This window comes from Spinacia oleracea, chromosome 1 (genome assembly GCF_020520425.1).
Source record: "Spinacia oleracea cultivar Varoflay chromosome 1, BTI_SOV_V1, whole genome shotgun sequence".
NCBI lineage: Eukaryota > Viridiplantae > Streptophyta > Magnoliopsida > Caryophyllales > Amaranthaceae > Spinacia > Spinacia oleracea.
The window spans coordinates 92,024,333-92,039,656 of record NC_079487.1 but is presented as its reverse complement, the minus strand read 5'-3'; the positions used below and the strand labels follow the sequence as shown (position 1 = coordinate 92,039,656).

General features: G+C 38.6%; 1 protein-coding gene across 1 annotated transcript; it reads right to left on the bottom strand.

The window, feature by feature from the left end:
• Positions 1-708: 708 nt before the first annotated feature.
• LOC110805550 (protein transport protein SEC31 homolog B) lies at positions 709-13,937 on the bottom strand. The gene is made up of 22 exons (XM_022011164.2): positions 13,317-13,937; positions 11,740-11,794; positions 11,525-11,647; positions 10,444-10,540; positions 10,309-10,345; positions 10,049-10,154; positions 9,909-9,966; positions 9,463-9,560; positions 9,235-9,354; positions 8,234-8,273; positions 7,957-8,078; positions 7,757-7,884; positions 7,111-7,666; positions 6,802-6,894; positions 6,330-6,515; positions 6,013-6,223; positions 4,681-4,781; positions 4,301-4,546; positions 3,773-3,901; positions 3,402-3,690; positions 1,222-1,460; positions 709-1,127 (listed from the first exon to the last, which is right to left on the bottom strand). Exons 1-22 carry the CDS (start codon positions 13,631-13,633, stop codon positions 1,035-1,037), a joined length of 3,444 nt encoding a protein of 1,147 aa, XP_021866856.1. The 5' UTR covers positions 13,634-13,937; the 3' UTR covers positions 709-1,034.
• Positions 13,938-15,324: the final 1,387 nt, after the last annotated feature.

Genomic DNA, 15,324 nt, shown 5'->3' with positions numbered 1-15,324 from the left:
TCAAAGTTCTTGAAAATTTGAAGATAAAATGATCGAATTTCTTATTTTATTTTTGCCAAGATTTGAAGCAAGGTATGAACAATGGAGTAAATCTTGATTTAATGGAGGGTAAAAGGAGGAAAAACTAAAAGGAGTCGTTGGAGTAGACCCCACTTACGGTAAACTTGGCATATTCCGTAAGAAGTGGTGATTTTGCAAATTATAAATTTAAGATGGTAATTTAAAAAAAAAAAATTACTTATAAGGTGGTGATTACAAAAGTTGGAACTTTTTAATATGGTAATTAATTACTAAAAAAATCACATTAGAATATTTATAGTTTAGTTAGAGTTGCATTGATCTTGTGGGAAGAGTTAATCTTTGCCATCTTTTGAGTACAGAATTGGCCATGTAAATTTCTAAGTCCTTACTTTTGTTCAACAGTTGAAACTTTCATGACTTCCTCTCTTTGCCACCACAGTATGGTAGAATCAACAATCAAGCCAAGGATTACATTACTAAATATTGCCCTTGTCATTAGCGAATGTATAGCTCGTGAAGGATTGGAGCAACCTCACAAAATATAAAAAATAAAACATAAAAATCGATATTTTCCCAAAGCAAACAGATCAAGGCCATTAAGCAACCAAATACCTGAACTGAAACAACAGTGCACCTCTTTAACAGAGGGTTCTCCGTCAATTTCATGTCATAACTAGAAAAGAAAAAGAGAATCAATAATTAGTATATTATTTTGATAAAAATAAAACTGAAGTCTATAATACTAAAAAAGTTTATAGAGAGTAATTCAATCTAAAGAAGTGTATTGATGATATCCTGATATCAACCTTTCTATCTGCCTCAAGCAAAAAAAAAACATACACCACTGAAAAGACAGTCGAAGGGGCTCAGTTTAAGACCTATAAAAATGAAAAACGAAAAAAAAGGGTCTTATATCCCAACCTATGAAAAACAATTTCTTGTATACATGGAGGGAAAAAGCAGTCCCACGATGTAAAATATCAAAAACGAAGACGAATTTCTGCTGTTTTAACTCATAATCTGACATTCTGCCTCGTCTTAATCATTCTCTTTAGGTTCCCTAGCCAGTAGCTACACTCGTCCCATTCACTTGTAGTAAGGAGTACCTGAACCAAAAAAAAAAAAAAATGAAAGCATAACGATGAGTTGTAATATTCGCCAGCTTTTATCAGACACCAAGTAAGTGATGCGAGAGAATACCTGGGTTTGTAAAGCAGTGCTAAAATCACCATTATCTAAAGCCTGGCACAGTTGAACAAGCTTGTCAGCAGCATTCTTAGATATGTCTCCAGAGTTGAGCTTTGCAAACAAAGCACCCAACTTCTTTGAATTATCTTCTATTTCCCTCTTCTTGGCAAGGTTTGCACGAGCACCGCCAAGTGCTTCTGATGTCTCATTGAATAGCCTTGTCAATGTAGCAATAACAGGCCTCTGGTGTGCTGAAAGAGCAAAATCAAATTCAGGTAATTTCGCAGAATATCTAGAACTATGGTTGGGACTAACTTGTCGAGCAGAATGATAGCTACATATAAGTATATAACTCAAACATTTTGAAGTACATCAAGTTTTTCAGCCCTATCTCATCTCCAACAGTGCACTTATTATAAAAAAGACAGCATGTCACTGATCACTAAAACCAATGTCATCAAATGATAGCACTTAAATTCTTGAAAAATCACAAATTTAGAAATTTCCATGCGGAATAATACTGGAAAAACTTAACTTCCATCATCTGCAAAAATAGGTCTCATGCACAGCTAAATACAAGCTTTAGAAAGCATATGCAGTAATACTCTTTAAGTCGTTTCCACGGTATTTAAGCAACTTTAATAAAATAATCAACAGATCTTAAAGAACAAGACGAGTGCGACTCTATGAAATACCTAAACTTCTGAAACTTTTTCCGAAGTTCAACAAGAAAAAGGTCTTGTAAAAGCTTTATCAATAAACTACTCAGTATTAAAGCAACTACTACGCATTACAAACATACTCAACGGGTCTTAAAGAACAAGGCGAGTGCGACTCTATGAAATGCCTAAACTTCTGAAACTTTTTCTTCAGTTCAGCAAGAACAAAAGGTCTTGTAAAAGCTTTATCAATAAATTACTCTGAAAACTGCCAAAAAATATAATAAATATGTTACTTTCAAGTACTCGAACAGAGAAAATTTTCAACACTACAATCGTATAAACTACTAATGAAATTGAGAAACACCTTAATCTTCACCCGGCTATGACTTAACCTTCTAGCCTAACTCATACAAGCAAGTTATGAGCATAGGCGCACACGAGTAAATAGGTGTCTAACTGAAACCATTTTTTCCAAAAACAAAACAAGCAACAAAACAAAGTAGCAAAAGACAGAAACAAGCAAGGTTATGAAAAACTACATGATAAGTAGGGCTGAGCAAAATTATCTGAAAATCCGATTATCCGAAAATCCGATCCGTATTTGATCCGATTTTTTGGATATCTGATCCGAAATTAACTTTCGGATCAGATATCCGATCCGAAAAAGCGGATATCGGATAGTAATTCAGATATCAAAATTAGAATTTTCGGATATCCGATATCCGAAAAATTATCCGAAATAAGATGTTTTGGGCGAATAAATATTCTCAAAGCCCATTGTTCTAATACCCACTGCCCATCTACTATTTTCCTCACCTCCCTAGACCTCAGCCGCCCAACTTCACTCCACCCTACCCAAAACCTAACCTGCTAACCACCTTTCTCCTTCATATTCAACAGTTATTCACAAAGTATCAATTTCCAGCATTAACAGGTTACTATCTTTTAAGTTTTATTTTCTTACTTTCCCTTCTCATAATTAATGATTGGCGATCTAAAGATTGATCAAGATAAGATCACATTTTGGGAAAAAAAATGAAATTAAGATTCCAAGCACTAGCAGAGTAGCAACAACATATATAGATCTACGTTTTTTTTGTTATTTAATTTGTTGTTGCTGACATCTTGTTGTAAATGAATCGATTTTTTGTGGGTTTCATTTGTTAAGGGTTTTAGTTGTATTACTTGCACATTTTCTCAAGCATCGATTGTAAATTTTGAATTAATCATCAGAATTTTAATGTTGAATTGGTACTCTTTGAAAAGGAAGAAAACTAGTAAAGCATTTCTCAACAGCTTTGTTGGATATCGGATATCCGTCAATATCTGATCCGAAAATTTTCGGATATCGGATATCAAATATCCGAAAATTTCGGATCAGATACGGATATCATATTTTAGGTTTTTCAGATACGGATATCCGATCCGTAATGTGATTTCGGATCGGATATCCGATCCGTGCTCAGCCCTAATGATAAGGTCACACCTATGCACATCAAGAGCTAGTTACTACAGAGGAACGTTAATTACCAGGCACATTTGAAGTATCAACAGTCTGGACTGTTGGCGGGGGAGCTGGAGGTTCAACAGCAGTCTGTGCTGGTGCAGACTGAGTAGGACTTGATGGTTGTGTTGAAACCATCCCAGGTCTGTGAGAAGCACCGCTAGGACTATGCACCGGCATAAACCCCCGTGGATTTGGGGTAGGTGCCACAACTTGGGGCATCCTTTGACCAGGGATAATCCCTGCTTGAGATGGTATAGTGCCAAATGAACCAGGTCCTGGTGGCCCAGATTGATAACTATTGTTAGTTGATCCCTGCATCAAGCTTAAAATGTTACAATAAGATTGATAGTTCAAACCCTTCGCATGAATAAGAAAAAGGTGGGGATGCACTGACTGGATAAAGATGAGAACCCAATGTTGGAGCCTGCTGCTGATATTGCTCCGCATTTCTCAAGACTGGGGCAGGAGTTGGGACAAATGGCCTAACAGCAGGTTGAGCACTGACAGGTGGAGGAAAGTTTGGCTAAAATGAAAACAAAATAAATCAAAATCATGAACAGCTCCAAGTCTAACAGATTTTAAGAAAACGCAGATCATTTATGGATCTAATTCCACCATCTACGCAGCCAGACCAGAATCACCAAATAGTGTAACAGAAGATTGTTTCCAACTCTCTGAAATGTTTGATACTCCCATGTATTTCCTACCACAGCCTACCGCCCCCGCCCCCCCGCCCCCCGGGAGATACTTACGAAGACCCAGAAAAACTTTTGATTAATTCTGTACTAGTTTTCTTCAATACACTCACAGATCAGTATTACAAGGAGCTGACAATGAACTTTTATGAACACACAACACAAGCATCGGGTAGTTTTATAAATCTCAAACAATAAGCTCCATCAATATCAGGATTAAAAATTACCTGGGGAACCTGTTGTGATTGAGACGGAACAAATAACTGGGGTTGTGTTGTTGGCTGATAATGTGTGGGAGTTGTTGACTGATAATGTGTGGGAGTTGACTGGTAAGGTGCAGGAGTCGTTGACTGGTAAGGTGCAGGAGTCGTTGACTGGTAAGGTGTGGGGGATGCATATGCATAGGACTGCTGATAATTCCCGCCATAATGGACAGGACCAGCACCTGGCTGGTTATGAGCTGTCGCAGTATCCTGTCACAGAAGATAGGGTTAAAAATAAACAAGAGAAAAATGAACTGCTGGTTTGGTTATAACTAGCAAATGCTGGTCTGTACCATAAAAATGATATACTCTGTACAAAACTTAGAGAAATGATAAGAAATTACCTGGTAATACTGTTGAGCATAACTGCCAGGATTAGCACCATACACAGAATCAGAAGACACTTGTGAATTCTCATAAGCCAGAGTCTTTTCTACTTCATTCTCTATAAAAAGAATTACGTGTATCAGAAAAATGGTGCGGAGTTTTGATATAAACGAACAAACAGTAACATGCAGCATAAACGGTAGACACTCATTACTCAGATGCAACTTCTACAATTTTCTCCTTAGTGGTGAAAATACATGAGAAGATTTGACATCAATTGAGTGCAGCAACGCAGAATAAATGAAAAATGAAACTAAGCAGTGTAAGCACAGTATATTTCCTTATTGAAAGTTTCAGCCATTAAGTTATTTTTGTGCTGTCTTCGGCCTGACCATCTTCGTTTCTATTTTCTGTATCTTTATCCTATTAAGTTTGTTTTTGTCTCCAGCTCTTCCCCTTTTATATGAACCTGTATTCCTTGGGCCTGCTAGGCACTCCTAAAGAAATCACTAAATTGCCATCGAGATACATTACATGTCCAATCCACCATCTTCCATTCTCCTTAAGGTCTATTGCTCGGTCCTAGGTAAACAACAGCCAAGAAAGCGTTGCCAGAACGTTCATGCTTCAATAGAAAACCATGTAGAAATCAAGCAGACCTAATCATCTAGGCATGTAATGGAACATGTTATTCTGGTCCACAGCTTGTGGCGTGACACCGTCCCACTTGGGAAGCTGGCAAACATACAGCACACCCCATGGTTAACTTATGTGCCCGTGTTATTCTGGTCCAAAGCTTGTGGCGTGACACCGTCCTACTTAGCAATCTGGCCAACATACAGCATGCCCCATGGTCAACTTATGTGCCCGTGTTATTCTGGTCCACAGCTTGTGGCGTGACACCGTCGTACTTAGGAATCTGGCCAACATACAGCACACCCCATGGTCAACTTATGTGCCGATCATCACAAGATTCACAAGGGCCAGGCCCACGACTTACTGCCATCTCTAAGCAGACTCATTTGGCAGGTTGTACCACTATGGAGCCTGAACTGTTAAATTCAACCCCACTTTCACGTCAATTTAAGAACATTAAAATATCAGTTATGTCTAGCAATCACTTCTTTATCATTTGCAACAGGAAGGCCCGTGGAATATAGGGTCATTCTATAATGCATGTATCTTCCAGATAAACATCAAATCATCAATATAACTATTTCCGGAGAGAGAAATAAATTCCCTTCAACAGCACATCACCCAGAAACAGATGAAAGCGCTCAAGATGTCTGTGCAACTGCAACTGCTGGCATAACAATGAGAAATTCGACCAAAAATAAAGGACAAAATACCTGGTTGTGAAGATAATGCAATGCAGTCTCTCAAGATGACAAGCTCAGGAGATATATCTTCCCCCAAAAGCTTTAAGAATTCCATTGCTGTAGACAATTGCCCTTGACTGGCCAAAATTTCAGCATATTTTTCAACCAGCTTACCCAAGAAAGAACTAAACCGCTTCTGCCCAGAGGCTAAGGCAAAAACAATTGTCTTCTCCATCAAATCCTGCAAAATCAAAAAAGACAAAAAAAAAAGAAGAAAAAGAAATCATTAGTCACTAAATTTTCATGGAAAACCCTTTCCATTTGCAAGTGAAACACAAAAAACTAACCTGTAGGCGATCAACATACGGCTTTCCCTCGGACTCTGCTGACAAACAATATGACCATATCTCCACAGTTTTGTCGATATTCCCAGCACAGATGTAACAAAGAGTTGCAGCCAATGTGTTCCCAGCAGCCACGAGTTTCGATGCAAGAGCATCACAAAGCAGAGTCCACTCCTCTCCTTGGGCAAACTGCCAAGAGCGAACATTTTCATATTACATAAGTTATGAAATATGAAATACATAATGATTCAATTCCTATGAATCCCAGACTAAGTCAACTTTATTCATCCAAAATAACTACGTTGCTAGGAAGAAAAAACAAGCCATGGAGACAATAGTTATATTCCTTTAAAAACCAGGCTAAGGCAAAGGCTTTATTAGCATTTTCCATCAGCTTATGTTGTCAAAATTCATGAATTTCCAATGCAGTTGTAAATGAAAAAACCAAGGCCATGTGGATGTTTGGATAGCTTACAGTGCAAACAAGAGCCAATGTCTCCTTCCATGATTTTAGGGGTCTAGTGTTCACATGGCTCATGAGGTCATGATTCACCATTGCAGAAACAACCTGCCAAAAGAAACCCCAATATCATACATTCAGAATTTAAGTTGATGACATAAAAGTATAAACCAAAGATTAAAGAAGTATTATATGTTTCGTATCCATCATCATCAAAAACAACAACAAAGCCTTAGTCCCAAAATGATTTGGGGTCGGCTAACATGAATCGTCAACCAGGTCCAAAAATTATAACCAGGAAATTGGATGTAGTAAATTACAAACCTTGAGATAAGGCAGCTGACTCGTCTTCAGGTACCGATCACGAGTACTTTCCCACAAAGAAGCACCCCCGACATGAGCAATTACAAGAGCATCAGCCATCTTATTTGCAGAGACACATAGAGAAACTGCCTCCTTGTAATCTCCAACTACCAAGGCACGCTGAACTGCATCATCAAATGCTGGATCAGTACTCCCTTCAAGTCCATCAGATTCGGTTTGTCTCGGCTCCTCACTTGGTACAGCTTCTACAACAAAGTTGTTGCTAGCACTTGAAACTGGTGTCTCGGCTTTAGGACTAGGAAGATTATTAAAGAAGTCTTCCCCAGTGTCGAAAGAGAAAGGAGCAGCTTCCTTTTCAACAACAGAGCCCTCCTTATCTGCACCATTGTCCTCAAGCACAAGGGAATCAACTTGCTGAGATAAATCATCTTGAACAGTCTCTTTCACATTCTCTGGCACACTGAAACCTAGATGTGCAAGAAGCTTAGATCTTGCTGTTCCGTCATCTTCAAACATAACTTTCAAGAAGCCCCAGGTTTCTCTATCATCTTCAGACCTGCAAATATGTAAGAACATTTACAATAAGATTACGCTAATTTCAGCAAAACCACGGCCTTAAAAGGACAAAAAGAGATAAACTCCATACTCAGACTCTTGTGATTTCTTTTCACATAAAACTCTCAAAGAAGATCTTTCTCCATTTTTGATGGCAGCTTCAAACTCAGCTGAACGACTCACCAAACTATCCTCTGTTACCACGCTATGGACATAAACCTAAATAATATAGATGAAGTTATCAACTGCATTCATAGGAATAGGGCATAAAGGCAAAGCACAAGCCAGTACCTCTGAAGCTCCTCCTACAGCACCAGCAGGGGCGGCTTTTGAATGGAATGAAACAAGCTTTCCTCCGAAACCAAAAGAAACACCCACTGGTCTTTTATACCATTTTGGAGCTCTCAAAGGTGCTGCATAAATTTATGAGATATAAAATGTAACTATCGAAGGCTATAAAGTGGATAAAAAAAATCCTAGAGAGCATAAAAAATAAGGACATAGTGGCCGATCTAATAGCATTGCAAGAAAAAATAAAAAGACAGTTAGTTTATTCAAGAGGTCGTACCGGCACCATCTGTTTCTGAAAGCCCATAACGATTGCAAGCCTGCGACGGCGTAGAGGAAGAATCAATTAGATGCAGGTCAATCAGCATTCAGCAAGGAGGCAATATAGGTAGTTGCAATTTGATAAAGCCAACTGGAGAATGCTTTGAAGGTAGAAGGAATCATAAATAGAGTAGACTAAAACACAAAAGAAAGTAACACAAACAAATGAAGCACAATGGCACTCAAGTAAATTGGTTCAAGAAGCTTTGGGCCAAGCAGCCCATGCCAAGATGAGATATGAACATCATAATAAATTTGGACAATTTGGCACCCAACTCATCAAGCAACTTGGTGCTGCCAACAGCATCCTCATGTCTAATCTGCAGTATCTGCTTCAGATTAAGACTGGCCAAAGTAGCAGAAAACCGATAAATTCGCATGAGGCACTGTTCCCATTCAGTTTTCCCAACTTATAAGGTTCTTAAGTCAGGAATGTTTTTTCTTTTAATCTTTAATCTGCTACTGAGTCAGAAATATTCCCTCCGTTGGAAAGAAGAAGAAGAAAAAAAAACCAAAGGCACTTAGTCACTTTTTCAAATATTAGGAACTTGGTTAAATTTAGTTAAAATAACATCGGTAACGTAATTTGACAAATAACAAGGTATTGATAATATTTCGGTCATTCTATATTAATTGCTACATTCACCGAATTTGGAACGGAGGTCTCCTTAATTTGTGTGCAATAACTATAACATTACCCTAATATCATAAAGTGACGTTAATATTGCATCAATATTGTAATAGTATTTTGAAACCTAAAAATAAAAGGCTAAAGCACCTTATATCTTGAAACAAACGGAGTACAAATCTATAACTTTTTTCTATATACAAGTGAGTTATCACTTCTACATTCAGATCATATACTACTCTTACAGTCTTACTCTTCCGCTAAAAAGAATTCAAATACTCTGAAACAGGAAGAATCACACACACACAACTATAAGCACCGAAAGAATATACCTCAACATTGTACAGCCCGATTTTTCCATCAAACGAAGACGCTGATATGACCCCTGGTATCTTTGGATACCAGTGTACATCAAAGTTCCAGTTAGTGCTAGCAGGCAATTCGGTGACTATCTGCAATAGTTCAGGCCAGATGAATACCACAGCACGAGAAACTGCCGTCAGTTGGAACCTTCCGGCTATACATGAAAATTGTTCATGTCCGACATAAGGAAGTCATACCTTTCCAGTAACAGTATCCCAACAAATCGTACGGTTATCCTTGGCACATGTCAGCAAGTAGGAGCTGTCGCTGGGGCACCATGCCATTGAAATTACACCTAATTCACGAGAATTGTAAATCGACAGCGTAGATGTAGAACTTTTAACAGATAAACATTTCTAGAAGCTGCAAGGAACTTCTAGTATAGGAACTAGGAATCAGGAAAAGAACGACTTTAATAGTTCTCAGCAAAAACAAAAAAGAAAATCAATAAGAGAATTTATGCCCAGCATATCTCTAAAAGTAGCATTGGCAAAAAGGACCATAAGCTTTAATTAGATGGGATACGTAGACGAAACGGTGTCAGTAACATCCTCTCCAAACATTACACTCCTCCTGACCCTAATGCAGTTTGATGGAATAAGAGTTGGGGAGCATTAGAGACACAGAAGTACAAACCAGTTACCTTTTGTGTGCCCTGTAAACTCTCTCACGGGTGACATCGTATTCCTCATATCCCAAAACTGCAGCAACCGCATTTTATCATAAAACACGCAAAAAATAATCAATTACAAATATATGCATTACAATACAGAAGGGCATTACCTTAAGAGAAGGTGAACTATCATCATCTGATGCAACAACCAGTTGAGTTGTTGTTTCAGGATGCCACTGTAAAACAGAGCCTCTTTTGTTTGAATCTGGATAAAAACTGTCATTTTGAAACAGCACACAGTTTATCACTCTTACAAACATCAAAGATATCTTACAGTTTATCACTCACACAGTTTATCACTCTTACAACCATCAAAGATATCTATCTAAGGACAGGCAATTACAACAATATTTAAGCACGTCCTACTGACCTGATAACCGCCTTCTGCCTCCTCAAATCCCAAATAACTATAAAGATGTGCAACATTCAGAAGATCAGTTGTAGAAAGTAAACAACACCCAAAGGCTTGAGTCCCAAGAAAACAATCTATGAAATTCTTACTTACCAGTTTGCCCATTGTATGAAGTAGAAGCCAAGATAACTGGAACCTTTTTATTCCAAGACAAGTAAGAAATTTCATTTTGGGGAGCTGAACCAGTACCCTGTACCATTATTCACAACACGTGTCATGACTATGTAATGATGTAATATATGAAGCAATAGCATATAAATTTGCATCCGTTACACATTATTTCGCCTTCCGTAGTATCCCTCTATGTCCTGGTTTCCTTTCCCTCTTACTGAAGAAATTTGATTTGTCTAACAGATGCTTTGACACTTTGGAATTTGAACCATGAAAAACACATAATGTTTAATTTCAGATGAAGTGTTGCAGTGAGTTGGTGATATATTATTAATTAGATAGACATGATATCTTCCAAGAACATACTGACTTTGTAACGAAGTAGTTATCAACAGGAGAAACAGTTTGACTGTCGGGGCAGGGGCAGAGAAGACATGTCAGAAGGAAAAAGAAAAGGCTTGGATGAGGGTTTTTTAAAAGAAATTTCTATCAACTTCCAACATACTAAAGATATTCACATATGCCGAGAATAGAAGACACGCATAAACTGCTTAATGGCTTATCCAATATTTTAAAAATAGGTACAACCATACAAGCGATTATACGAAAGACTGCACATGATACAAAGCTATTTTTTATACTATGTACTTCCTCTTTTCCAATATTATTGCACCATTTACCTTTTAAGGAAGTTTGACAAATATTGCACCATTTCCATTTACGAATAAAATAGTTGCTTTCACATTACAATACCCAATATACCCTTATGTCTTAACACTTGTTCATTTATTAAATGCGTGTAATCACATGGGCAAGTTTGTATTTCTTTCCTTTCTCTCTCTTCCTTTTACCCGCTACATAATTCCTGTACAAAACCTATATGGTGCAATAATATTGGAACGGAGAAAATTTGTGTTTTGGTAATGTGAACTTAACACGGCATATACAAAACTTTATCGGTATTTTATGTTCCACCAACTGAACTCCTGTGCCTCACACAAGGTGCTATTGCATAGAAGCCTTGAATTCCTTGAACTAATTGGAAAAACCAAATAATGCCAACCTGAAGAGGAGGGGGGTGACGAGGCTCGTTTGGTGATGTCAAATCCCATATGCAAATCTCTCCATCATCAGCTCCAGAAGCAAGCAAGTTTGGCTGAAGCGCATTGAATTCCAAACCACGAACCTAGAATAATTAACGGAAACATATCAGTGATGATGAGACAAAAGCAATCAGATGAATAGATGGTGTATGAGGAACCAGATTATAAGACTTACAGGCCCTGTATGCTGTGTCAACTGTCCAACAACTGCATTACCACTTGCTTCAGAGCTAAAAGGTTATAAAAATTCCAAAGGGAACAGAAAAGAAAGGACAGATGAATAAGTAACCATGCTATAAGCAATCAAAGTGCTACAAAATCAATAGATAACAAATAGTGTTACAGCCTAAAATCAAGTTAAGGGAAACATCACCGTATCAAATGCTAAAATCAAGGGCATGCAGCTTTTAACAAGTTCGCTGGTAGAACAACGCTAAAAGACACTTATATTGATAGTAGACTACAAAGATATTACATCCAGTGTATGAAAAAGTGCACTTAAGCTCTGATGCCCTAAGCATTAGAGTAAAGCGCTTAGCTAGTCATAGGCGAAGCGTTTTGGAAGAAGCGCATCAAAGCGCATGAAGTGTGCCTTTGTGCACTTCATTAAAATACTTTCTGTTTTTATTTCATGTTGGAAACTTCTTTTTTATGTTATTTACTGTGCTTTGGACCGCACCATATAAATCTTTAACAAAAGAAAGTGGGCCAAGAATCTAGAAGAAAAGAAGACATAGATAAATGATCAACTGGCCTAGCGCCTCCTAGGGTGGATAGTGCATGATAAACACTGCTATATGCTATATTTTTGTTAAAACAAAGAGTAATTGGGAAGAAAACCTGATGTTTATATATGCATAATAGTAAAGAAACCTTTAATTTTTAAAAGTGCGCTTCACTATGATGAGGCGCGCACCTCGCACATGCGATACGCTTAGGCTATAGGACTCTTATAGCTTTATTGCGCCTTGCGCTTTTTGATACACTGAGAATATCCCACTTGACCAACACAGCTTTGTGACAGCATTATACAAGGACCACACTGTCTACCTGATTCTTTCCCCACAACCAGCCCATCTCATCTGAGTTCACACATTCAAAATCCGGTTTATGCATCCAAATGTTGAGGTACGCAACCTGGATCGTTAACCTTCAACAAAGGGTAAAAATTATGGTAGAAACTGGAACCCTGGGCCTAAATATCGGAGATTAAACAGAGTATGTGAAGAGGAGAGCTATTGTGGCTTTTGTTTGCAAAGGGAAGAAAAGCTGAATGGTACCAGATTTGTCGTTGGTGGAGGTGGTCAGTCTCAATATGCATATACATCAAACTAATCAAAATATACATCAAACTAGTCACGCCTGGAACGCCTTCATAACATCGAACCTCAAATGTCAATGCACACTCCCACATGCCACAACTACATGTCTACATAGCAACAAACCTCAAATAACCAGACATGATTTACATCTCACCGCCTCCAAATCACATTTTAATTCAAATCCCTAACTCCAATCTTTCATCTTGCATGACACATTACCAAACGCCTAAAATCCAGCACCTCTAAATCACAATTCAATCCAAATTCGGATAATATTTTTCTACAGTACAAACAAATTGGCAAACATCTCAATCACATTGTGCTAGCTAAATCAATCTAGTTATCCATAAAAAAATATAAAAAAACGGCAATTTGCACCAAATTAAGAGACACGGATAACGATCACACAAAGATATAATCATTTATATACCTAATCAAAGGAAGAGGATTCCAAAGACCGATATTGCCATCGACGAGGCCACCAGCAATTAGACCCATGGAATACTCTTCAGAATTAGATCCATTCTTGCCCCAAGAAAGGCGATTGAACCTCTCGGAGCTGGGAGATTCAGCAACGGCGGGAATATCTTGATCATCTGAAGTGAAATCGAGTTTGAAAATCTCGAGGTGAGAGGAGGAGCTAAAGGCCAGATCGACAGCACCCGCCATTGTTCCCGCGGCGAAATACTCCGAATCCGGCGACATCGCCACCGTTGCCGATCTGTTGACGCTCTTAATTGACGCCATTGTCGATCGATTAAGATGAAAGAGAAGGAATCACGTGGAGAAGGTTGAAGGAGTGATGGAATTTGGGTAGGGTTAGGGTTTAAGGATGGAATTGAATTGGGGGGAAATTGAGGAGTGAGAAATTGAGGGAAGAGATTTAGATCGGGGGGAGGAGAGAAAATGTTGGTGTTCGTGAACTGTTATTAGTGTCTTTCTCTAATTCAGAGTTCGTTTTTTTTTTCAGTTTTTTTTATTTTATTTTTTATTTGTGCAGATTTATTGTGCTTTATGAACAACGAAGGGGACGACGTGATGTCATTGAACGAATAGCGAATTAGCAATGAAGACCGGAGGAAGTCTAAACCCGTAATGGTTGCCGGGTGGTGATTGCCTGATTAGTGCCCGTTTTATTCCTACGTGATTCTTAATGGTATAATTACTCCTTTCCTCCGATAATGTAGTTTTAATTTGACATTTTTTTAACCTTCTGGGCTAAAAGGCCCGTTTGCTAATGGCCTGTTTTTTATCTGATTAATGTCGAATTATGAAAATTCTAACTTGGAATATACAAGGAGGTAAAAAGCTACAAGTCCTAGGTGACATTACTCACTGTGTCACAGCTTTTAAACCAGTTATCTTATTTGTGCTAGTGACTATGACCTCTAATACTACGAGCAAAACTATCACAAAGGGTTTTCGCTTTCAAAAAACGTTAATTAGATCCGGTCAATCATAGTGGTGGAATTTGGGTATGCTGGAACAACGACAGTATTCAAGTTCAAAATCATACTCTCACTGACAGATGTGCTCACCTTAGTATTCTTTACAAACCCGCTAATGAGCACTTATTAATCTGCGGTGCTTATTTTCCGGCTCAAAAATCACGGACAAAGATTCATGTTGAGAATCAATTACCACCTTTTACGAAAATATTAGCATTCCTTGGATTCTTCTAGGTGATTTCAACGAATTGCTAACCCCTAATGATAAAATGGGGGGGGGGGGGGGGGGGGGGGGGAGGGGGGAATCATGTGTCTACAAACCAGTGTCAGATATTACCGAGATTCCTCACTCATAATAATGCTATGGACATTAGCTGCCTTCAATAGTCCTTCTCATGGAAATTGATGAATCATATTTATATAGGGTATTCTAGGCTCATTTAGGTTGCATTTCTAGGCATTTGTCTCATTTTAGTTGCATTTAGAGTCATAATTGCATAAGTCGTCGTATTGTACTCTATTACGCTTCGTTTGTGTTTTCTTTGATATTTCAGGTGATTTTACAATCATTTGGGTGCTTTCGGAGTGTGTAGAGGTGGATCGAATGATCACCGGATGGTTTGAGTCGGAGACGGAGTGTTTGATCGGGGAAGTAAGCTTTCCGGGAATGATTATGTCAATCCGGACGATTAGCTCGATGTATCTCTTGTGCATGAGGTCGCTGCATCCCTTGTTGGCCCGTTGCATCCCTCGTTTTGTTTCATCGTGCATTGCTACGCCTCACTAGGGCAGTGAGGGATGGCTCGCTAGCTCCCTCGCTGCTTTGCATTGTGCTAGCTCCATCGCTGCCCCATTACCTCATCATTGCTTGTTGCGCACACACAGGGCAGCGAGGGATGGTGCGCGAGATCCCTCGCTGCCTTGCTCCTTGCTTTGTCTTGCTATATGCTTCACCAGGCCATCGAGGGATGGTGCGCGAGATCCCTCGCT